General features: G+C 44.1%; 1 protein-coding gene across 6 annotated transcripts in view; it reads left to right on the plus strand.

Annotated features, from left to right (window-relative positions):
• The window catches only part of PLEKHA7 (pleckstrin homology domain containing A7), a 134372-nt gene that overhangs the window by 26166 nt on the left and 82239 nt on the right, over positions 1 to 25967 (plus strand). Inside the window, exon 1 of one of the 6 annotated variants that reach the window (XM_032188994.1) lies at positions 15556 to 15601. The exons of the other annotated variants lie outside the window; for them this stretch is intronic. Coding sequence (XP_032044885.1) covers positions 15567 to 15601 — 35 coding nt within the window. The 5' untranslated portion in view covers positions 15556 to 15566. Of the gene's footprint in view, positions 1 to 15555; positions 15602 to 25967 lie in introns of those variants that run through there. 6 annotated transcript variants of the gene reach the window in all.

Raw genomic sequence — 25967 nt, forward strand, 5'->3', positions numbered from 1 at the left:
TATGTTGTCCTTTAGAGAGCAGAGCCTGTTTATTCATCTTTAAAACAAACCAGCAGTTGCCAGTCCTTTCTAAAATTTATCCGGTCTGCTTCATTGAGCAAACACAAGAAAAAGGTTTCTTTGTTAGGGACTGGCGTATTTAGTTTTGCTTATTGATTAAGCTGTTTCATGTTATCTCGAGAGAAAAATCTTCCAATTTTCTTAAACCGTTCATGTCGATGGAAAATCTTTGCCTTTTAAAGATTATTTGAGATGCTCTTTGTAGGATCTGACAGAAATGTTTGAAATGCTCGCGGGTTGATCGCAACTTGAAATAACAATTAAAAAACTGGGGTTACCAGTGGCTGGGTGATATTACTGTCTGAAAAGCGAAGCTTCTGGCTCTGTCTCTCAGGGTTTAATTCAAATCTTGGAATTGATTTGATTTCAGAAACTATTATGCCATTTCTTGAGCCTTCTCAGATCCCTTGTACTGGCTCACTCGGACAACGCAAAGACAGACACGTGAGAAGCTGCAGTGGAAAGGTTAGAAAGGCTATTGAACTCCTTTTGTCATCCCTTGGCTCCTCGACTGAGTAGAGGAATGGCTCTAGCTGGGCTTCTGCACGAAGTGAAGCAGGTTCACGCTCCTGCATGTGATTCTTATGATTCCTGTGTTGATAGCTTGCCATTTTCTAAGCAGGGCACAGGCACAGTGGTGTGTTTAAACTCCTACAGACGGCAACTTTTCAACAAAAGGAAACAGATTTTGCAGAATGAAGTATGGTTATGCACTAATAAAATACTTTAAAAATACTTTACCCTTTCACTTAAGCTTTTATCCTGCCTGAGCTTGCTCACGCTGGCTAAATAGGATGCTGCTGCTGCTGCACCTCAGCTCGCAGTGCGGTTGTGTGGCGTTCCTGCTTTGAGTAGTTTGCAGCAATATAACCAGAACTCTCTTAGTTTTGATCTATGTCTCCTAAAGCTGTTTTAACAGAAGTGCCTGAAGTAAATGAACGTTATCCCTTTTCTGGTAAGCGCTGGGTCCAGTCACTTCTTCTCACGGGCTGCCTGTTCGTTTTGTTACGGCGCTGCCTGGCTGAGGTCTAGCGGCTGGGAAGGCGCTTACGGGACTTCTGTCATTCCCTGCTGACCCTGGGGGTATGTGGGGTGGTGGTGCTCACACAGAAAGATCAGGGGAGTGGCAAAGAAACAAGATCTTACACTGAGGCTAACTTCTGGGGGAGTCATCTAGGCTGCCCCCAGCTGAGTGCTGGGACGTTTTGAGTGTTTCTGGTGTGTGATTATAACAGCAGCATGTAATGCCAGCTGGATTAATAAGTAATCTTAGTATAAGGCAACGCTAAAGCTTTGGTTCAGGCTTGGCAAAGAAGAGAAATTCAGAGCTTTTCTTCATTCTGCTTGCTGATTTTTGCCTGTCTGCATTTGTGGCATTGCGAATTCATGCAGTATCTAACCTGCTTGCACTCAGCATAGGCACCGTGCGGCGCATGTTTCTTGTATTTCTCCTCACTTCTTCTGCTGATATTTAATCAGCAAAACATTACTTAAGCATGTGCCCTCTGCCTTTGGATGGGCTAGTTTCTGCTACTGGTTATGTAGCAAGACAGCAGCGCTGGCTCACTGTGCTAGAAGCAAAGCCACGACCGTCTGGCGTACCTGATGGCTCTTGGGTCAAACCCACTCAAATTGCAGCTGGGTTCCTCTCCCTGCACTTACCAGTCCCGTAATACATTCAGAGAAGTTTTGTGGCTTCGGAGGTGCAAGAGGATCCAAAATATTTATCTCCTTAATGAACAGTCACGAGTTCTTTGCGTGAGCAGCGTTGTGAAGTACGAGTACCTACACGAGGTTGCTTTTGCTTCTGGTATTTGCAGGCGAGAGGCTGGTGGCTGCAGGCACCTACTGGCTCAGTCGAGCTCTCTGATTTTCACCACATCACTTGAACTCCCTCGTGGGCTGATTACCTGGCATCTGTTTTGTTTTGTTTTTCCTTGGAAGGGCGAGGGTGTTTGTTTGTTTCCATTTTCCTCTACCTGCCAGATTGTGTTAGAACAGCATTCCCAAAATGTCTTTGTTTCTAAGCCCTGGCTTGTACCGACGAGTGGCAATCTAGCATCTGTTGGGCTCCTGCCATCCCTGCTGTCTGAGGGAGGCAATTTTCCCTCCTCTGCTATTTGTGTTGGTTGGTTTGTTTTCAGACAGAGCAGCCCTACACCCTACAAAATACGGGGCTGAACGAGGTGCGTGTTAATGCTTGTCCTCAGCGTGCAGTGCATCGACCAAAGCCCGTTGGACCCGATGCCACTTGGGGTCACACCAGGTACACCAAGTCACACCGAGCCCTTCTTCCTACGTGCTCCTCTTTGACATTTTCTAAACCTGGATGATCTCGAGTGGCGCATGATCTACGCCATTAACCGTGAGCGTTTCAGCAAGACTTGGAGACTCTTGAAAATATTTCCATGACCTTTCAGGAAATACCTGCCGTGATGTACATTGAGCTTTGTCTTTTTCTCTTCCATGCCCAATGCTAGGGTGCCTGCTGCTTCCAGAGTTGGATGTACATTAGGTGTCATCTCTGCATTTATCTAGTTCAGTTGTTAGCTCATGCTTTGGATCTCATTTTGGATGTTTTTCCCTTGCTTTGTAAGCCTGTACATTTCTTTACTTAAAGTTGCTTGAATTACGTCCTTCGTATGGAACTCTTTGTTCGATAAGTAACAAAATTTTGTTTGTGCAATACTAATTACACGCTTCCACCTCTATTTAAAAAAAATAAAAAGCAACAACAATAAAACATTCTGCTAATCTGTAACAGTGGAAGAAAAATAACTTGGGAATGAAAGTTTGTCTTGCTCAGTTCACTTTTTTACCAGATTTTTTTTCCCCCCCAAGCTGTCGTGCAGTTACTCCTGTGTCTTTTAAGTTGACTTTAGGCTCTCGACATGGCCATGACTATTTCATTACATGTTTGAAGAATTGCTTTGTTGAAAGTGGTGGAAGTCGTGGTTTCTAATAGCTTCTGGGTAATTATTTTATATAGCCTCAACTGACCTCATCATGTTTCTTAAACCAAACATTACTTAAGAGTCCTGCAGTTTGTTGTTCCTTTACTATTACATTGTCATTATTACATAGTAATACACGCAAATGTACGTCACGCAGAGTTTTAAACCCAATAAATTTCCTTTTAGATGAAGAGCTTGGCTTTTTCCTCTACCCTGTTCTGGTTCTGGCTGCTTGTAATGAGGCAATCCTTTCCTGGAGCTCCAGCTGTTCCCAGCTTGTGCTGCTCATCGAAAAACCCTGCTAGCAGAGGAAATGTGGTAAAGCCCTGTTTCTGTCTTGGCCAGGCTAGGTGCACGGGGAGGAAGAAAAGGTGAGGTTTCTGGAGGAATAATAATTCTGTTAGAAACCATAAACGTTCAGGAGACGGGCTTTGACTTTACAGCTACTTTGATGTGGTAAGTGTCTGTTTGCTATGCAGCGAGTATAGTGCTTAAAAACAAGGATGCTGCTGGTTTGTTTTAATCTTCTTATTGTAAACCCTCAAATTAAGATAGGGTCAGTCTTTCCATTCAGCGTAATCTGAGTCTGATTTGAGAAGATTTGAGAAAATTGTTGCTACCCACCCTTCTTACCATAGCGGAGGTAGAGTTGCCAAGGCGTGGTTAAGAAGAGTCTAACTACATCCAGAAAAGCTTGGTTACTGCTTTTGGCTGGTGTTGGTGTGCACGCACATTGCTGTGCTCCATCCTGAAGCACGGTGCCACTGGGACTGCCGAGGCACGCAGAGTGCACTACACCAAAACAAACGGCACGTTAACCTTCTGGCGTATCTGTTCCGCATTTTGTGGGTTAAAGGGAATAAGAAATAAATAAAGATGCACTTCTGATGTTACGTAGTCTCTTCCTAACCTGGTCTGTCAATGGTCTGGGCTACCTTATGCTCTCCAGCATAGTTTTCAAAAACCAAGATGATTTCGATGCAGCCATGCCTGCATTGCAGCATTTAGTCTCAGACCTGCTGTTAATCAGTACAGACTTCATTGATGCAACCTATTTGTAAGCTGAAATCTATGCAGATTTTGAACTCGTTGAGTTCACAGCTTATAAAATAGCACAACTGGCTTTGCTGTAGCTCTTTGTCATTGATGCCCTGTGAAAGGCCAGCCATATGAGAAGTAAGCCTTTCACAAACCTTACAGCTGCCCTGGCAGTTCTAAAATTCCTGTTCCCTCGAAGAAAACTGTGGAGTCTTTGGAGCCATGGTGTTGTCCTCTTTGTGAGGGGGATGAGAACAAACAAAACTTCTTGGAAATCCTTCCTTTGCAAGAGTTTCATAGATCTTGAGCGAAGCCTCAGCTCAGGGATTCGGGCTGCCGCGTAGATCCTGCAGTTGTCGTCGGCTTTTCCAAATGCAGTATGGAAACGATACACGGTCTGAGCATACAGGGTAGGTGCATCAACTTGTGTATCGCTTGTATAAATGCTCATTAGCGTGCTACTTCTTGAAAAATTATCTGTGTGATGTAGTATCATTCTCCTATGAAACTCTGGGGACCCAATAAGACGGGGAAGTAGCGTAGGAATGCTAATGTGGAGGGGGTGGAAATGAACAGCAGCAATGGCTCGCTCCAGAGCAGCTGGGATCTCCCTGTTTTGGACGAATAGCAATGAGCGTTGTCACTTAGCCCTTGATCAGAATGGGTTGTGCTGCCATCATGAGGAAATTTATTACAAGTGGCTGCTTCTACAATGCCGTTCTCCTCCATTATTTAAACGGTTTTAAGACAAGACTGGTGAAGCTCCTTCAAGTTTCCTTGAGTATGCCTACAGAATTAAAAGCGTATCTTGGATAATTAAATTACTTTTTAAAAAAAAAAAAATCTTTACAAATATTTCAAGCACCAGGATTTGGAAAATACAGGGTAAAATGTAACAGTGAATCTGGGCAGCTCTGGTGGTTGGGTTTCTGCACTTCTGGTGATTATTTTATTTTTTTAAGATATCCAGTGAAGCCTGCAATATACTTTTCTTCTGAAATTTAGAAGAAAAAAGCATAGGACACCTTCTGTAGCATTCTGGATCCATTATGCTGCTTTTAGCCTGCAAAGCAGAAGGAAAAATCATATAAAATAACCCATCGTTTATGATGGGAAGCTTATGACGTATGTTTAATCTGAACAACCACTTGGAAGCTCCTGTAATGGGATTACAGTGTCTCTATGTTAGATGGCAAAATTTGTTGGAACAAAGATAAACTGGGAATGACTTTGTCTTTAGGAGGTTTTTCACAAAACTGACTCAGGAATAAATCAAAATTTCAAGTCTTGTGTAGCATCTTAGAGAGTAATAGCTTACAGGGCCTCTGGTATTCCCTCTGCAATTTCTCTATAGCACCAAATGTTTACCATGTGTGTGGGAAACGTTACCTTGGGTCTAAAGAAGTCCTTTGGCGGTTTTTTGTTTGTTTTTAAGTATTTCTAGAGCCATGAGCATTTTGAGTTTCTTGCATAATTTCTCTTTCTTTGCCAAAAGCAGAAAACTTGGGCAAGCTTTTCACGAGGCTTCATGTGGCTTCAAAGGCTTTCTCTCTGCAGAAAAGCAGTTCAGCTTGTTGGTGCTTCCTTCTTCTACATTCTTTTCTGGATGACATTGCCAAATAGGAAAACAGGTCCAAAAATCATCACGTGCATCTTAGCTGTGGTCTTGTTCTTTTCTCTTTAAGGGACGTCAGTATCATGGATGCCATAGTTTAATGTTCCCTTCTATTAACTTATAAAGCATAAAAGCTGATGGCAGTTGTATTGCTTTTTTCATCATCCTAGTTTGAAGACTAATCTATCTCCCTTTCCCCCTTTTTAAGTGAGAAAACCACTGAAGTGTAATAGAGCAGCCTTGAAGTACATTTGAGATTTTTAATTTGTTGAATTTAAATGCTGGGGGAAAAGAGTGCTCAGTCGTTTGAGGCAGAAGTGGTCCTGCTCTGTGTGATTTCGGTAGTGTATTTATCAACCACTCCCTTTTAGAATTAAAAATTGACGTTAAAACAATGTGTACTTCTAGGTAAGGAGACGATTATGGTTTTTGAAGAATGGTAAAAATGCAAACTTCTAGGCAAAACAGCTTTGTTTTTTGCAAATGCCCGAATATGATGAGCAGACTTGATGTGGCAAATGGATCCCAACTTCTGAAGGTGGCAGGGACAGAAGCAGCAGCAAAGAAATCATCATGGAGATGAAAAGGAACGGCTGGAAAGGGAGCAGAACAGAAATGAGTGAGTGACCAGGATGGGGAGGCTGTGACAGGGAGAGCTGGGAGCCTCTCGGGTGGGAAGTGGGTGCTTGAATATCTAAAATAAGCGAATAGGGCAATCTAAAAAATATCTCTTAGCAGGTGTATTCATGAAAAATTCCTATAGGCAATAAAATAAAATTCCTTGCAGTCAGGGTTTGCGGGAATTGATTTTTCTGATAGCTCAGTGTGGAGAAAGCATCTGTGGCATCTGCTGAGAAGTGGCTGGAAGGATGGGAAACCAGGATTTCAGCAGTCACATGTAGAAAGTCCTCCTCTTCCACCTCGTGCAGTTTGTGGGAATGAACAATGTGGGAACCGGTGTCAGGTTGTGCAGGTAAGCAGTGAGACTTTTGTGCGAAGTAGGAGAGCGAGAGCCTGTCAGCACCGTGCAGCCGAGGTAGAGCAGCTCCTTTCTGACATTGCTCTGAGCCCTTTGCGTGCCTGTTTCTATTTTTAATGCGCCCCTAGGAAGGCCCGTCTGGGACGTGTTTGCTGATGGAACATTATGTAAATCTCACCTCAAAGCACAAATAAGGTACTGTTGACTAATTAACATGATGATTCCAGCTTAAAATAGCTCGTACTAAGCAGAGAGTGGCATTAGCTTGTAAACTTCACGAGCACCTGCAGTGAAACGTAGAGTAATTAAAAACAAGTGTTGAGCTATGATGGACTGTGGCTTTCCCAGATCCCGTTGTCTGGTCGGTGTCAATGCAGCCCCTTGCGTGGCCTTTACTTCTGGAACCGCTTCTTTGCATGGATTTGCAAATCTCATTTATTAGGTAAATCAGAAGAAATGGGAGTATTTCCAAACCTTGAAGTTTTTGATCCTGCGTTGACGAGGAAAATAAAAGCTTGGAGAAAAGTTTAATTTCTCACATGCGTATTTGGTGACCTGGAAGGGAAACAGAAGCCTTGCAGTTCCCCAAATTTTTATCGTTTCCCTTAAGAAAAAGAGCATGGTAGTTTTGCCTTGTGTTTTTTACATCGCATTTTATTGCAGTCAAAAGAACTTAATTTTAAAAAATAAACGGTACGTGAATATAGCAAATACATGCTTATGCTATAAAGACAGACCTCTTTCAATTTTCTATTGGAAACTTTTATCCTGTGCAGGCCCCTTGCCCGCTTCAGCTCCTAAACCTGGTAAGCACGGCGCACGTGAGAGAGAGAGGCTGTGCTCTGCACCTGCAGCGTAGCTACACTCACCCTGAACACAGCTCCTTCGCTGTGATGGGGCTGGCAGAGAGCGTGGTGAGCCTCTTGGAGAAAGTGGGCTGCAGAATGTGTAATAGCACACAAACGACTTCTTTGGGGAAAAAAGGCACAACTTTGCTGGCAGCTGGGTGTAGTAGGAAGAGCTTTAAGGCAAAGTTAATAGAAGCAGCGTGGCCTACTCCAATGAGCGTGAAACACTAGGTCATTCTTTTAATGCCAGGTGTTGCTGAGACAGAAGAACTCGGCTACCAAGAGCAGTTCGGGTGAGTTTTTTGGTTGGTCTGTGAGGGTGTTTGTTCCAGAAGACTTAGGAGCAGGTTGAAGTGATCAGAGCAGTCCTGAAGGCAGCTTTAAAACAAAGCGTAACAACTCCTGATAATGTAGTTCTTTAAAGTAGGAGTCAGTGGGACATGTCAGGGCTCTTTCAACAAATTGAATACCTTGCAAAATTGAAGAGATTTTGGATTCGTGTCTGAGGAGAAATTTACAGATTCAACCCACCCATCGCCAAGTGCTCCTGTTTCAGAAGAACATGCACTGAAATCGTGCCTGCGAGAACTGTTTCTGCTCTGCCTAGAGGAATTGATCTGAGGTGGGATATTTTCTTCAGAGATGGTATTTAATTTGGCTTTGCATAACAAGATGATTAACTTGTTCTAGATGGGATGAAACCCAGAAAGCGATCGTCTGCAAATGTAGTTTGGCAAAGCTGCTGGCATCACTGTGAGAGAAGTGTGAACGAGGCCTAACGTAACACATCCAAATAATGCAACTCTGCTAAAACATCCACTGCCAGGGGTTGGCAACTATCTGGGGTATAGTAAATTGATTGTAGTTTGTTTGGTATTGAACTTAATTTCCTTTATCTTGAAGCAGAAAGCGGATCTCCAGCAGGGAGTGGTTCTACCAGCAGTGCAAAATCAACTACCATGAAACGCACGGATTTATGCTGAGCTGATCACGGTTTGTTTCTCTTAACCTACAGCACCAAGGCGCCTTTAGTCCGCTGTCTGCGTGCTGCTGGCCTGCTGGGGGCAGGCAGCGAGGGCAGTGAGGTGGGCAGCCTCTGCCCTGGGCTTTGTCCCTCCCCTTTCTTTCTTCCCTGGCAGTGTTAATGAATTTTTCAGCAAATGGGGAGAGAGGAGGCACGGTCCTTTTTAATGACCGTGCTTCACTTTTGAATCCTTTTGAATGCTGCTGCTTAATCATGAGCGTGGTTAATGGCTGACTGAAGCTGATGGTCTGTAAACACTGCTATGCAAAAATATTATCTTAGGTATGTGTTGGTGTTCAGCCCTTGCAAATAGCTTGTAGTGCTCTGTTTGAAACCCTCTGTTTTTTCCTGCGTTTTGTGTGCTGAATGCCTCAGATAACGCCTGGGGTTTGCACCGCTCTCTTGCGAGCCCTTTGGGCTTTTCCATGCCGTAACTTTAAAAGCACGGTGTTGATTCAGTGCCACGTTTTCCAAAGTTTGTTTTGTGATTAGTTGTGATTAGAATACCTGCCTGGGAGCTGAGTGCTGCTATCTGAAATAGTTGGGGCGATGAGTGCTGGGCACTCCTGGCGCACGCTGCTAGCGCCCAGTCTCTCCCTGTGCTCACTTTCCACCCCGTGAAGGACCCCGACGCGAAGGGTAGGATCGTTTCTCCAGCGTTGTGGACTTTGCCTTCAAATCCATGATTGCTTCTTGTCAAAGTGAATAAATATTGTCATTATTTCAAAAAGTATAAGTAGATTTTATTAGGAGGGATGAAGATGGGAAGTATTTGTAATGCCTTCTGAAGTCATTAGGTTGCTCTAGCAGTCGGAAGCTGAGCTATGAATGAAATCAGGCCTTATCTCAGAAAATATCTAGCTCTTTCTGACAGTGGGAAGTCAGAGATGTTATTATTCAGGTTTGAGCCTACTTTTTTGCATTTTTATCCTTTTAGTTCTTAAGAAGGAAAATGAAGCTTTTTCGGTGAAGCATCCGAGGTTCCTGAGGTTTTGTAAGCATGAATCATTTCCCAGGCTTGAGGAGATGATCCAAACATAATCAATTATTTTATTTATGTATGCACCTCAGCGTATGGCTTAAGGGACATCCTGGCTGCGTGCTTTATTTTTGCACAGAGCTGCATTTTGTGTCCTCGCCAAGCATATGCCTTTCTTCTTTTGCACACAGCCACCCAAGCTTGGAAGGTAGGTGCCTGCAGGTATTTCATTGTTTGGCTTTCCATAAATCCCAGTTCTCGCAGAGCTCTGTGCAGCCTATTCGGTCCTTAACAGCCTGACTGTGATTAAAATGTGGATTGTATGTTGTATGATTTCATGCTTAAGCTTAATTTCTTCCATTTCAAGGTAGTGTACGATAATGGAAACCAAAATAGCATAACTGAATTAAAAGGATTCCTTAGCATTATTTTTTTTTCCTGAGATCAAAGTGACATGTGCCAAAGTTAAATAAATAAAATAAGTTCTGACGCCAGTACAGAATGGGGAGTTTAAACAGCTGAGTGTTTAAAAAGACTAGTATGAATATTTGAGATTCAGAGGAGGGAGTAGCTTTATCTTGTTCAGTCTGTAGTGCCCAGTTGCCATTTAGAGGCACGTGAATTCACCTAGCAAATGAAAAAGTTAGGCTAAGCAAATGAAAATTCTTGAGTGTACCGAATAAATAAAAGTACAGTGAGGAGCACCACCTGCCTAATTAAGCAAATGAAATATTTCTACAAGGAGGCTGGGCTGACACAAGCTTGATTAAAACTTCTTGCACAGCATTTCTGTCTTCTAAGCAAAAGGCAGCTCCCTGCCTGTAGCAGTCCAGGTGTGCCCGTGGGGACGAGGAAGTAGAACCGAACGATGCGTTTGGTGCCTTTCTTTTTTACTGCTCAGTTTGTAATGTTAAGACAATAGTTACAAACAAACACTTAACCTTGAACCGATTTAAATATGGAGTTCTCCATTTTTTTTTGTGGGTTTAGTGATGAATTTGCTAGCCATCCCGTGTCTGAGCTTGAAATTTTTTCATTCCGTAACGACCTTGAACTGATTTTAATATGCTGGAGTCAATACTAAAAATAGTTTATCGAGAATATTTCAGATGACTTGCAACAGTGATATTAACTGAATGCAAGCCAGCTCTGGCTTAGACGCCTTAATTAGGAGAGCTTATTTTGGAAGTGCTTTCATTTCTCACCCTGACCTCAGGAGTTTGTACACCCTACGGTCTCTTTCTACTCTTGCACTTTTGGGCCATGCCGAATTAAAGAAATTGCAGACTTTGAAGCGAAACACCATTTGTCTCCGTAAGACTTCTCAGTGAGCTGGTATTTCATCAGCTGAACGACTGTCAAGGCGTTAGCCACAGCTGATTTGTTGGTAAGAATTATGAATAGGTCATCCGTATAGCTATGAATTTACCGGGGCTGTTGCCATAAAATTCCTTGCAGATACAAAGGATGCTGTGTGACAGTTCTCTGGTTTACAGGACTTTGTCTGATTTACCCTGAAGCCCAAAGATAGACTCGGCCCGCCTTATTTGCAGTCCTGGGAGAGAGAGGCCCCGTAGATACCCTGCAGCTCCGTGCAGGGGTAGCAAAGCAACGTTTGGATGCCATTAGGCAGGCATCTGTTTAGTGGGTATTAACGAGGGGTGTAGCTGTTGGAGAGACAAACTTACTGCGTTCGGGTAGCTCAAATAAATTAAAATTCATCTGGGTCATGGGAGAGGGAAACCAGGGGCTCTCTTCTAAATGACAAGTTATTTTAAAACCCGCTGTAATATCAGCGTTCTGGCTCCTACATATGTTCCTGGTGGCTCTATTTACTTAATCACTTCAGTGCAATTTGCATGCATCCGTACTCGATTAAATATTACATTTCCTGTTAGCTTTTATTAGAAATCTATTCCTTTAAAGTTTCTTTCTGTCTCATTTTTTTTTTTTTTATTCAATTATTTTCCTTGTTTCTCTGTTCGGTGTTTTAATGTCACCTGGAGGCAGGTTTTCATCTCGATCCAGTATAACTTATTTTTATGTAAGAATCCCATTTCAGGTGCTGGTTTATTTATTTATGTATGTATGTATGTGTATATAATAATGCCTTCAGAAATGGGTGGTTGTTATTTAGGAGAGTTATTTGCGACGTAGGAATCAGGAATTATTTCGTGCAGCACGAGAACGGAATTGGATTCTGTCATTCCCTTGGAACAGAAATGTGGGATACCTGCTGAATCTGCAGCACACAGGATTTATAGTCTTATGCCCAGAAAATGCAGTGCTCCCTCCCAGATGGTGTTTGAAGATGGTCAGTACCTACACGTCTTAAAAATCTTTGCCACCCGGAGCTTGCACAGATCGCTCAATTTTGGTGAAGTTCTGCCGGGAGCGGGCTGTGGCTCTGCTTTGCTTTGGGCCGCCCGAGGGGTCTTTGTTCATTTTTGCTTGCTTTATTTTGGGACTCTCTCCCCTTTTTCCGGGCAGCCGCGGTGCTGGCTCAGATTCCCAGCCTTGCAGCGCCGAGAGCCCCGGCTTTCAGGGGCGTGAGTGCTGCAGCCTTCCCGTGCCAGGCTGCTGCGCCCGACCTGAGCTCCCGCGGCGCATTGCAGGCGGCATCCCCAGGGCTCGGTGCGCTGCGGTGCCGAGTCCTTCAGCCTCCTCCTCCCAAGGCCAGGCTGAACAGCCTGGGCTGAGGAAATGCTGTGTCACCGGTGCCTGCTGCTGCAGCTGCCAAGCCCCTGAACCCCTCTCGCTTTCCAGCAGCGGCTGCAGGCTGTCTGTTCTGCTCTGCTGGCTGGTAACCAGCAAGGCTGCGTGGCCAGGCAGTGTTGAATGAATTCCTCCCATTTCAGATGCTGCTTCGAGGCCCTCTTCAGCCCTGCTTTGTGGGATTCCTCCTCCTTCTCCTCTGGTCGCGGAGAGGAGCGCCTTGGCAGCCCGCCTGCTCCTTAGGGACGTGGCTTTAGTGAGGCTGGGGGTACGGCCAGACGATCTGGGATCTTTTCCAGCCTCACTGATGCTGTGCTCCTCAGCAGTGAGTGAGTGGTGCAGGGGCAGCTGAAAGCTGAGCCCTGTTCCAGGCTCTCGCATCTAGAAAATGAAGTTTGGGAACGCGTTTTTCCCTCTTGAAACTGTGTGAAAGGAATAAAAAAAAGTGGGCATTTTGCCCCTGAGAGGCTTCATTATCAGCATCCTTTCCTTTCCCTGCTGGTGCTGGGCTCCTCCTCTGCTGCTGGCTGGGGGGAGCGAAGACGGGCTCATGGGGATAGGTGACGGGGGGCTGCGTGCTGTCTGGGGACTCTTCAAACCCGTGTGTTGTTTCTGTGCTAGTATTTGCTCACAGGCAGTGGAGTGTTCATCTCGTGCCAAGGACGGAGTAAACTTCTCATTTTTTTAGTACTTTTTCATCTGATCTCTAGGCTTTCAATGGCTAACATGGGGCCAGCTGTGAATCTAAGGCTCCTTCTAAAGGAGATTTCACTTATTTTTATGTCAGGAGAGATGCCAAGGTTGTGTTCCAGTTTGAGAAAGCGGCTTTACACTCGATGCTTCCTTCTAAAAATAAACAACAAATGGACAAGCTTGAGAAACTAAGAGGAGATCCTTGCTTTCCTTACGAATTTTGCCTCTTGAGTCAGTTCTGCATCGCGATCACTGGGCGTACTCAGGGAACAGCAGCACACGGACAGGGAGGGTATGGAGAAATCAAGGGGAACTTCCTATTCCTTTGCGAAGACCACAAAGTAGCTGTTCAGTCAGCTGTTGCTTGCTCTCCGACCTCTGGATGTTGGCGTAAAGATGTTGCTGGGAGCGAGGCAAAGCTTCTGGAGGCTGAGGACGGGTAGCAGGCATCCGTCTGCTTGCTGGCCAAAGGGACTGTCGAGCTGAATAAGCTTGCAAATAGGTTTCTGGGGCTAACGGGAGACAGCATGATGGAAATGGTCCGTGGGGGCTGCAGGGATGGAAAGCTACTGAAAGGTAAGCTCCTTGTTTTTCACGGGGTGACCTGCCCGAAAGCAGCAAGAAGCCTGCCTGTTCTGCACCTCCTCGTGCGGCAGGGATCCCCTCAGTGCCCTGAGGAAACCGGGCTGAAAATACCTTGAGTTGAGTTATTTCAACAAGAAGTTCGGAGTCCAGAGCTGCGTTACCATCGAACCCACTGGTCTGCCTCAGGAAGAAGAGAAAGCCATGTTTCTGGATGAGTTTGGGGTTTTTGGCCATAGTGTCCTTCATCAGACCTGAATTTACTGTTCTTCTGCAGGGTTGTTGAATGTTCCCCTATCACTGTGCTTTGTACAGAAAGGGAAAAAAAATAATCCGTTCTGTCTTTTAAGTACCATTCGTTATATCAGATATCTTTGTAATATTTTCTTTGTAAGGGTTTTTCCTACATTTCCTTTAATATTTTTTTCGTCTATTTTAGTGTCTGTAATATATTTCTTATCAGATGGGGAAAATACGGAATAAAACAGTTTGTCCGGGGGTAAATTAGTGATTTATGATATTGACGTTGCAGTAATTTCTGCATGACACTTCATTCAGCTTTTTCACGAATCTGCCCATTTTATATGCCTTTTGATGTATCGCCACATAACTGCGTGCAGCGTGTCGAGGTTTGATGAAGCTTCTGATCAAGATTTTATGAAGTTAATTTAGATTCCAGTAATGAGGTTAGTTTCAGTTTCTCCTTCAATCTGCCTTTTCAAATTGCAATAATTTGGTCGCTTTACCAAGGATGGCACTTGTCTGAAGGACCAGAAACCAGTCACGACCTTTTGAATGTGTTTTTTTTTTTTTTCCTTATATTTTTTTAATCGAGCACTTACTCTCCTCAGTTCTTGCACTGCTCCCAGCTGTAACCCAGCTGCACGTGCCAAGAAGCCAAAGGGGCAGCTGCTAATTGTGGGTGTCACTCTCCGGAGGTTTTCCCTGTGGTCTTCACCAGTTTTTCTCATCTCCCCTCCCTGCTCCCTCTTGTGCCACACGTTCCCTTCCCGTTTCCCAACCGCCAGCTGCTGTGTGATGCTTACCAATGGGATCTGCTCCTGGAAATTCAGTTTTGCCTGCCTATTTGCCTCAAGTATTGCCATGTTTAAATGCTACTTAATGCTGTCCACCTGCTTAAAAACTCAGTAGGTTCTACTGCGTTTTAAAATGTAAATGGCTTTTCTATTGAACTAGAAATCTCAGCCCAAAAACGCTTCTGTTGTGTCGGAGCTAGGAGGAGGGGACGAAAAGAAACCTCTGTTCCCAAGATTCCCACGCATCTTTTCCCTCAAACACAACAGCTGTATTATCCCTTCATAACACTTTAATCAAGGGATTTCAGTACTTAATTACAAAAAAATGCAGCCTCCCATCATTCCTCTGCTGTCAGCGAGGATTTTCCTCATTGTGTGGCCCAGCCAGGCATTCGGTGGCACCGTGACTCCTGCAGGGTGGCGTAGCAGGTCGGGGGCACGTCCTTCTTCAGGAGCTGGCTTGATGTTACCCTGCTGGTCGGCTGGCAAAGCAAATGGACACCCCCTGAAATCCTTCTTGGGGCTACCAAAAGCTATTCTGAGATGAGAAATTTTGGCTGGCCGCATTAATGCTGGCATTATTGCTGCTAAGCAGGCACCGAATGAGTGGAGGAGAGAGAAACCGAAGCGCTTCGGGATGGGGCAGCTGGCGGCAGCCTTGCACAGGGCTGCAGCAGGACGTCTTGGTGGCAGTGGTTTGGATTCGTCCTCCCGGGGAAGAAGTTTTCAGAAGGAAGTTCCCAGTTTCCAGAGGGCCTGTTTGTAAAAGCCCAGCTGATACCATGCCGTCCTTTGTGCTCGACTTGCTTCTCCTAGCTTTTTCCTTGCAGTCAGGTGAGGCATAAAAACTTCTGCAAAATGACGTGCCCGGCAGCCGGTTTGTTTTTCCAAACAGATCAGGTAGGCTAACCAAAAGCTGCTTCTCCGGGCAAACCTTGCTCCGTTTGTGTCATTCTGGCATTTTGACTGGACTTGAGAAATCGCTGCCTTCCACAGTGACCTGTGGTGTCTGAACTTTCCCATCTTGTGTTTCTCGTGCAGAATGGCTCGTCGTTCCCGTGTGGTGGCTGGCGGCAGGTCAGTCCCTTGCTTGAGCTCTGTGTGTGAGTGTGCAGGGCTGTTTAATCGGCATTCCTAGCTCCTTGAGGCTCAAGGCCTTGTTCTGCAGCCTTTGATTGTTGTTGCTGTCTTTCCCCTCCTGTTTTATTGCTATGTGAAACGTGAATACTGTGTTAAAAAAGCAGAGTGCCCTTTTTTACACCTTGACAAATACTGGTTAGCAATGGAAAGCATCGCAGTGCTGTTCAAACCCTATGAAAATAGCGGGGTTACACGAAACAAGAAACTGAATGTTTCACTGAGATGGGATTTACTTTAAAATTTCAGGCACATTTAGGGTAGGAGAACCAGCTCCCATTCCTCTGTGCCAGATTGTAGAAGTTACCTACAACGGCGACAAATCTTTGCGCCGTTTTCCTAACAACTGAGATATTTATTGGAAACTTGGGACAAACCAAGGGAAACTGGTTCGGGTTGAGAACGTAAATAACGCGTCGTGGTGAGGATGTATTAAATGCCCCTTTTTAATGTTCTCCCGTGCACTTAGCACAGATAACAAAACAGATTTTAAACCCGTCCTATATAATGTGTTGCCAGAAGTTAGCAAGCCTTCCTGTGAGGGCAGTGCATGCCTGCTCTGCTCCAGGAGCTGTGCAGGTAGGGAATCATTTAATTCGGAGCTGTGCAGGTAGGTGATCATTTAATTCTATTTGGCATTCGCCATGCACTGGGCTGCTGTGGCTCCTCACACATCTTCCTGCTTGTTAATTGTCTTGGCCCTTCCTGAGGAAGTCATGCACAAAATCAACTTTCATGTCCCTTAATGCTGTATATCAAAAGAAATCTTGCTTTTGATTTTTTTTTTTTTTGATTTGAACTGTGGTAAAACAGTGGAGAAACACATGCACAGAATTTAATTTCTGTATTCGGTAGCTTAAGTAACGCGGCTCAAGATCCCAGCTCCCATCCTTCCCGTGGTCGAGGGGCTCGTGGGATCGTCCTTTATTAGCAGGGGGCCGCTCAGTGTGATTTTCCTGACTCCTGTGAAGTGCAGAAACGCAGGCTGATGTTGCTCCGAAAACAATGGGACGCATCGCTTCACGCATCTCGCTGAAAATCGCAGAGGAAATCCTTGGCGCTGAGCTGAAGGTCACGGATCTGCATTTCCAAGGGAATTCTTAGCCGGGCTTCACCCGGGCAGTGCTCCTCGTTAGCTGATAGAGGGATTTGCGGCGGTGGCACCAAGTTGTGCTGCCTGCTGGCCGCCCGCCAGCCGCGGGGCTGCTGCTGCCCGAAACGCCTTGCAGCTCTGGCTGCCTTGCAGCTCTGGCTGCTTTGCTCCAACGCAGGCAGCTGCGTGAGGGTGGGTTTGGAGTACGTGATGTCACGAGGGTGTTGGCTGCGAGGAATTGCACGGCCGGGGAAGCAGTTGGATCCGCAGGCAGGATTTCTCAGCCCTTCGAAGGCGCCTGGGGTTTTCTTTTGAGTCAGCTTTTGGGCAGAGGCGCGGATGGATGCGAGCACGTGTGGGTTTTTGGTAAGGGCTTGACATGTGGAATACAGAAGGGAATTAAGCGGATACGATACCTGAAGGCGATGTCGAGTCAGGCTGGGTTTTCAAACTCTCTTCCTCCACCAGGATATCCATTCTACCAGGTGTCATGCAGGTATGTCGCGTTTTACATTGCACTTTCGGTGCTCTGGCATATGAATCCATAGCAGATTGTCAAGGTATTTGTGCTCCTGTCTGTTTGCTATCTGAAAAAAAAAAAAGAAGAAAAGAAAGCAGACAAATAAGGTGATGGAAAATACAAATGCATTTTGAAGTGCTTTGTGCTGGACTTTTTAACTAGGATGGCATTTATTTAAAGCCAGTATTTTCTTATGTCTAAACATACTGAATGTTTTGTGAGTTTTTTTCTGACTGGGAGAATGAAGTTGTAACCTTGGAGATTTTGAAAGTGAGTTATGTATGCTGATTGCTCAGGCATTTGCTAGGAACTGGGCATCTACGTTGCTGAGAATCAGAAATTACGCAGGTTTCTAGAAAACATGAATCATTTTAAGTGTTTTCCTGCAGAATGGTGTAAAGTGAATAAACAGAGGGCTTAGCTGTCATTATGCTTTTAAGACCACAGTTCACAAAACGTATGCAGGTGTGGAAAGGTGCTAAATAATGCCGGTGTTATGATAAAGCTTAACCACGCAGGGGGCTTGCTGCTTTAGCTTTTTGATTCAGCAGTCGTGGTTTCTGAAACAGAAACCTTTCCTGCCAAGGGTGCTCGAGAGCAGGGGTTGGCTTCTCACCGTGAAATTGCCCTGCCCGCCCTGGAAGACTGTAATGTTGCATAATAATGAGGGGGAATGTGTTACCCTACTTCTTTGGCTGGGAGGTCTGGGGTTTCTGGCACACCTTGGTGATGGAATGTGGTCTGTGTTTATTGTGTCTCAGCCTGGAGTCCTGCCTCCCCTGCTGCAACAACAACAGAGGGAGGGGAAAGAAAATCTGAGTCGGGGCAGGAGTTTTGCTCTATTACTCACCTTTCTGCAATGCATTTGAAGAGCAGGGTCAGAGAAGGAGTTAATGATTAACGTGTTCGTATGCGGAGACTGTACCTGGCAAATAATCCCTGTAAACTGTAGAATATGCAGCGGCGTGGGTTAGCTTTGTAAGGCTGGAGTGATAAAGAGGCATTGGTGAGCAGAAGCAACAGCAGTTCTGCAAATCCTTCATTTAACCACCTTCCTGTGTGTTTCTTGGAATAAAGTCCTGCACTCGCTTGCTGGTTTATCTCCTGGCAGCACTGCTAGGTTGCCCGGTCAAAGGTACCAGCAGGGTTTTATTGAAACCAGAGTTAGCCATTTAAGGTCAACTCCAGTGATTGCTCGTGCCTGCTGTTCTTTGGCCTAACTATGGAGGATGCTGAAGTCTAGCTTTTTTCTTCCTTTTTTTTTTTCTTGTCCTTTTTATGTTAACAGGCATGAACAAGCTAGAAACAGGCATTCAGTCAATGGCAGCTGCTGTGAAAGCCTTCTCTTCCCAGAAATATGGTAGATGCTCAGTCAAAGTGCTTGCATTTTCGTTTCTGCTCTGTAAGATGAAGACAAGCGTAGCCTGCCACCCAGCTCCTTGGTTTCCACAGCTACCTTCAGGACAGGACGAGGGCCTGGGAGTGAGCTCCGAGCCCTCAACTCTCTGTCACGAAAAGACAGAAACTGAAGCTACTCAGCTTTTGTCTCCCTGTTGTTTACCTGCATTTTTAGCTTTTAATTCGCTCCTCCCTCTTCCTTACGTGGCTTTTAAGTAGTCGTTGTGCATTTCAGTGAAGCTTGCGTTTGATAATGTTCAGATAAGATGATTTCTGTGATATGCAACAGAGATGATTCAATCCTGTTTCATGTACGTGGAATCGCGTGGATTTATTTGTTTTCATCGCTAGGTTATCCCAACCTTGCGAGTTTACTTGTGTTCTGGTACCTACAGGACAGTTCCTTTACATATCCTACAGCCATGGCTAACTTGGCAACTCGTGCTGAGGTGCAGAGCATCCCTTCAGCACCGTAACACACGGCTCTTTCCGACTGGGGCACAATATGCCTTGCGGAGAGAGGGCTGAATTAGGGTTTGTATTCTCTGCTAGTGGTTATATTCTGGTGAATAAAGTTTTTTCCAGCAAAATTAATCAGCATCTAGACTGCTGCTTATTGTGAATGCTTTATGACCAGGCTGGAGCAGGGTCAATGAGTACAAATTAGAAGAACATTTCCATGTTTCCGGAAAAAAAAAAAAAAAAAACAGCATTTATATTGAGTTTAACATAATCTTCTTGATTCTTTCATGGCACGACATAAGAGAGCTGAACTGGACGGCAGCTATAGAAAATATTTCGCGTGACTGAAAAACTTCCGCAAGCAACTACTCTTACTTTATAGATGTGCTGTTTAATATAGCAAATATTACAAAGAAAATATTGCCATCTACGATTGCTGTAGCTTAAGAAACGTAGCAGTGAGTGTAGTGTTCGTATTGGTGGTTAAACAGTAAGCGTTCCCCAGGGCACAGCGCGTGGCACTGGACAGGCAGCTTGCATTTTGGCAGCTGCTTGCTGTTGTAACACTAGTTGTGTGTCCTATTTTGTACAGGACAGCCCTGAACCTATTCCAAAGATAGTCTCTGAAAGTATAGTTATTGCTCTTTGATTTCTACTTTAATCGGTAGAGATTAAGAACAAAGTTCTCTCTGGCGGGACTTGCAAAGACTACATGCAAAGCAGCAAAACATTTTTGAGGGTTTTTTAGTTCTGGCTCAGTCCTTTGGCCTAACCAATACCAGAGCCTTCTGCAGCCCTTTGTAATGCTGGAGTTTTGTCTTGTAGGGAACATGCTGGAAACCCTATTCCCAGGAACAGGGTGCTGTTCCTATCAAGACTTCCTTGAGTCACACGTGCTGCTATACTGAATAAAGAAATCAGTAAAAGAGAGCTGTTCAGTGGGGAGAAGGAAAACTTGAGATTTTGTAAATCGAAGATGAATCAATTGCATCTGTGCAGTTGATTCGAGAAAAAAAGTCTTAAGAGAAAGTCATTGCTTTTAAAGAAACAAAGCAATTACTGAGCTTCCTTTGTAGCATAATCTGACAAGTTTAGTGGAGCTAAAATCTCTGAGAAATAATGAGGTCAGGCAAAGAGCAATCAAGAATAAAGCGAAGGACAAAAATTATATTAAAATATTTGCTTGCTTCGTAGCTTGAACCAAGCTCCTGGGTAACTATTTAACGCAACTGTTGTGAATGTTTGGAAGCATGCATGCATCTGACCAGGATTCACAGTTGCATTTTCTTGGAATAATTAAATCAGTTCAGCAAAACTTCCTCTATTTTTTGTTCTTTGCTTGTGCAGAGCCATTCCCTTTCCCTGTAGGAGGAATAGGAGTTGAAAGGGGAGGGCAAAGTTATTGACAAAATAAATGCCAGAACGTGGTGTGCTACATTCTAGCTGGCTGTAGAAGCTGTTTCCCCATAGGATTTGATTTTATATATGCCTACGGTACCAGTAGCTTTCATCCTGGAGAGAGGGAGATGGGTGGCTGCTTTTTAGGTAGCAGCCTAAATCCTTCTTCAGGACTTGGAGAGAACTGATGAAGAAAGCTGGTGCTGCTCACACTAGCTATCTCATTCATGTCAAAAAAGAAAGGTTAAATTCACATTGGAGAGGTAATAAAGTACGAAGAAGAAAGTTTGATATCTTGTACGCTCTACAGTATTTAAAACGCAGGCAGGCTATTTCTATATTAAAACGGTTTAAATATTGTATAGGTGCTTTGCAGGCAAGTATAAAGATTGCTTTTAAACAAATCACACCAAACCAAACCAAAAAAAAGTTTCCAAGGAGCCCTGTGATTAGAATGTCAGCAGTTACTTGGGCTTGACAGAACAAACAACGCATTAAAAAGCTTCACGTAATAAAAAGTAACTCATTAAGCAAGATTGAACTTGAAAAAGAGTTTTGCTTGCAGGGAATAAATCTTAAGTACAGGCTGCTCTCTGAGAAGACAAAATAGTAGGAAAACTTAAAGACGTGGCAGGTTGCAAGATCACCACCTCTGACTTTTGTCCGGGAGATACAAGCACAAAACTGGGAGCAGGAGATGTTGGTTAAGGTATGGGCTGCAGCTCCCCTACCACTTTCAAGTGCTTCCTTTGAAAAGTGCTGCAAGGTAAGAGTGTTTTTCTTATAAAATGGCTTTGTTATGGGAAGTCTCTTCTCTCTTCTTCATCTCCTGCTCCCTGTTTTTTCCCCTAGTGTACTTTGTTCACTTCTTTTAATCGCCCCTCTGCTGTCAGATCTCAACGGGAAATGAAAACCCTCAGCTCCTTGCCAGTGGCCGGTAGGTCGATGATCCCAAATGCGGCTCCCTTGTGATCTACAGGACGGATCTGGAAACTGCAAGGGTCTTGATGCTGTACCAGTGTTGAACTGGGCACCTGCAAGCCTGTTTGCAGCGGAAGGCTGCTGGTCTCACCTCTGTTGCAGTGTCCTGGGTACTGCTTTCCGTGGGCATGCCTGTCACTTGCTTAACCCGCGCTACTTTCTGGCTCCTCAGGTCTCTTTCCACATTCCTAGCGTGGCTCCAGTTACGCTTGGCGGTAAGGATGTGATCAGCTGAATGCGGCTGCAGATTGCAACAATTCATTATAAAGTGTTCTGTCAGAAAAGAGGAACTCTGAAGGAAAATGGGAGCATTATAATAATGCCATCTGATAGCCTCCTTAAAAGAAGGCAACAGTGTAAGCTGCATGCGATTCAACGTAATAGCTCTGGTTTTAATTCGTACTTTCTGAATTAATTCTTACTGAAACTTGGAATATTCTTTGTATTTATTTTGTGATATCTGGTATTTCAGGCTCTTGTGCACAGCAGTGCAATGGTAATTCTTCTAATGACATTGATATTTGGCCAGCAGAACCAGTTACAACAAGTTCTGTGCTGCTACTTCTAACAGCTATTTCCTAGCATATCCTTCAGTGTATATATATATATTAAAAAAAAAAAAAATCTAGTGTAAAGAAAACGTCTTGAGATTCTGATGTAACATTTTGTATTTTCATTATTCTGGGGGATTTAAGCATGGAAAGGCAGTTTATTTCTTGAAAAAAAATTGGGAAATTTCTCTGTAGGTGCAAATATCTACCACCTTGTTCTTCGGAACGATACCGGCTGTTCCGAATTCTGTTCAGTTCTTCTCTTCTTTCCAGTAACATTTCTATCTCAGCAGTTGACTGATTTACTTACAGAACTGAGCTAAGGAATTGCAGTTCTCACTTCGATAGCACGCTTCCCAGGAGTTACACTGTGATGACTTCTCTTAGAGGAGAAAACTGCCTGGGTACCTCTTGGATCCCTTAGAAAACCTTGCAGGGATGCGCCCTGAGCTTTTCTGAGATTTACTGGGTGTGTTCGGGGGTCCTTATGCAGCCAAATGAACATCAAAGACCCGTCCTACAAAGCTGAGAGTTTATGCTCTTAATACATTATGCTCTTAATACAAAATTTTTGAACCTAAATATTGAAATTGACATTGAGCGTGTTTTGGAAACTGCGTCTGGAGAGAAGTGACCCTTCTTTCCAGTATGAATCAAGGAGCCGCTGACTTGTGATAAGCATACAATTTAAAAGATGGTCCTTGAAAAGTCCTGGTTCGTGCAGCACTCCAGTTGGTCGTTAGGGAAATGCGAAGTGTAGGCTTTGGTTGCAGTTTGGTTTGGAGTTGAAGCACTGGTAGAACATTTCTGAGGCATAAATTTGCAAGTTTCTTCCTTGTGCAAATCCAAAGCTTCTTATTAAATCAGAAACGAGGACATTGCAGTGGCTTAAATGTGTTATTTTTAAAACAATTAACTACAGGAACATTATTGCCATTGTAGTGATTTGTGTTTAAACTTTAATAAGTGTCAGCTAGTGTTTGCATTATAACAAATTGTTAAATACAGATAGTATCTATTCAAATAAGGCACAGATTATATTTAGTCTCACTTTTTATGCTGTTATTTTGACAGGTGTCTGATATACGACATTGTTAATCCAGTTTTGTGAGTCCCGCAATTCATTTGAAGGACATTTTCCTGCAGAAAATAAGTGTAAATTCGAGCACTCGATAAATGGATACTTATGCATTCCCTTTTTAGATATTTTTTGTCAAAAATAGCCTACTGCTTTCTCATGCGCTGAGGAGAAATTCGTAAATTAAAGACACTTGAAGCAGACGGTCAGTGCTGTCGACACGCAAATGTGCAAATGCCTCTGTACCCTGAAGAGAGGACTGCAATGCAGATAATCCCGATGCTGCTAACGTTTTTAAAATTTACCTCAGGTTTTCAGCTCTCTCAGTGGTTTCATTTATTCATAACTTTAGGTAAGGAATAATAATCCGCTGAAGACGTGCCATGGTGGCGGGGAGGCTTGTGGTGGCTGAGAGTGTGACCTGATGTGGGGAGGTGCCAGGCAGTCCGTCATCGTGCCCAAGGTTGTTCCTGCTTCCCCAGCACGTCTGCCTCAGATATGACTTGCCCCAAGTGAACAAACAGACTTCTGTCAGAAATTAAGACCCGCGTCATCTCCAGCCATCTCTCTGCATTAGTCCTCTTTCCTTGGAAACTCTTGGCTGCTTTACTGTTACGCTTTGCTCACTGTGACATTCGTGATGTTAGTTGTGTATTCCCTGTGTCTATCGCCGTCTTTGGATGGGGTAAATCCTCCCTCCTGTTCCCTTTTACTCCCCAAATTCCAACCGTGCCCGCACTTTGCTGCCCCTTTCTTTGCTGAAGTCGTGTCCCTGTTTCCGAAGGATTTACAGAGCCTCCTGGTAGAGGCCTGATCGCTCTGCTGGGTGATTGCAGCTTCTCCGTGCTCTCCAGCACTCCCTCCCTACCCTCTTCTCCTTATTCCCATGCAAGTAATCCCCATTTTACCTGCTGCTTTAACTGCATCACCCATTTTAGAAAATCCGTTTCTTGGCTCTCCTGTTATACAGCATCAAGTTGAAGCTTGTCTTCCTTGCTTTAAAGACATGTCATTAGCTCTGTCCCTACTCCGCTTTCTTGCCAGGTTACTCCCTCCCTTTAAGTCTATTCAAATGGGGCTGTAGTAAAAATGATTTTTACATTTGTCTGCTGTTGGGTAGGTAAGGCTTCTAGACTTGCAATATACCGTGGTTTGTGGTACTTGTATCTCTCGCAGTGTAAGAGTAATTTTTCACTTATTACTGTTCTGAAAAGTTAATTAGCTTTTGTCTTTCTCAGCCAGATTTGTTTTTTACTGATTTCCTTTCCCTCCTCCTCTCCCCTTACAGGTAAAAGCTCGAATGTTCCCCTTCATTTTCTTACAGCCTTTCTGTTCCATTGCTTGAAAAGATGCCTGAGGGAAAATAAGAGACAGTGTTAGAGCTTTGCCTGTCCTTGCGAAGTCTTTTAGTTCTGCCTCTGATTTCTGTTGGCGTGATGCAAGGGAAGATGGGCTCCAGGTGATGTCAGAGATCAAGAAACATTTTTTCTCAAGGCTTTCTCCATGGCAAGTTGCTCACACTATTGAAAAGAGTCCGTGGGTGTACATGGATTAGAGAAACGAATGTATATTATTTTGCAGGTCAACTGGCTTTTAATGAGAATGATTTTCAGATGTGTTGGCTGGGTGCCCCTCTGCTTTATCTCTGGGCTGGTGTGAGCTGCTGGGTGATGTCTGAAGAGCGGTAACGATTTTGGTGTTGCTTTTGGGCAGGGAAAGATGCAGTCAAATTGTTGTTCAGATCCCGACCACAAAGAAAATCACGTGGAAAGCTTGCAAGCGGATTTATGTTCTCCCTTCATTGTGTTACCATAGGTGGATAATAAATCTCGTAAAATGCAGAATATTCAGTATGTGGCCTGTGTCAACTTGTAATCCTAAAATCTTGGCTCACAATTCAGAATTGTTCAAATTGACGAAAAGCAGCCCTGATCTATTAATACCTGCCGAGAGTCTTTTGTTTTCCTTCACTGGCAGAATGTTTTTCTTTTATGGATTTATTGCGTCTGTCTTTCAGGTCTGCCTTATTTCCATGTGCTGAAAACATTAGACAAATCTGCAGTAGATTTGCTAATGTAAACTTTTCTATTGCTGTGCACCGTGGCCCTTAATTTCACTCCATTGTGCTTTCTCTCTCTGTTTTTTCTGCCCACTCTCACCCCGCTGGGTCATGGTTTGCTGTATTTCAGCTGCTAAAAGCTCCTAGAGACAAGCCCCTTCTTTTTAAGCACGAGCTGTTCACAAACCCTCAGCTGCTTAAATGTCATAATTTTCCAGGTTTTAAACCCAAATTTTCCTGAAGCCTAAGCTGTTGGATATTTGCAGGGTAGTTTACATAGGAATTTTCTTTCAAATCATTGCAGCATGTAGCTTACCAATATTAGCATCCATTAATGGTCTGGCACCCTTCTGTATTCACCTGAAACCTAGGTAGAGTGTGGTTTCTCCAGGTTCACAAGCATACCCCCATAACCTCTGTTTTTTGTATTATGGCTGGGAATTTCCAGAAGTTAGAAGTGTTACAGATGTGCCGTAAGTGGCAGCTTTTCTTCTCTACATCAGTCCTGGATGGGCCAGGAGCTGCCAAGCGTTTGAAGCAATGCTCTTGCCCTGCTAGTTAGTCCTGTTAAGTGCTGCTATTTTTTATTTTTATTTTTTTAAAGCCAAGGAAGTGTAGATCCAATAGACGAATCCATTCTCTGCCGTGTTATTTTTAAACTATTGCATCTTGCTGGTTGTTTTTCCAGTTGTGCATGCCCACGTGTTGTTTGTTTCTCTTGACAGTTTATTCAGCTTCTCATTGCATCACGCCGAGCGTGTTAAGC

Source organism: Aythya fuligula, chromosome 5, assembly GCF_009819795.1.
Source record: "Aythya fuligula isolate bAytFul2 chromosome 5, bAytFul2.pri, whole genome shotgun sequence".
In the NCBI taxonomy this organism is placed as follows: Eukaryota; Metazoa; Chordata; class Aves; order Anseriformes; family Anatidae; genus Aythya; species Aythya fuligula.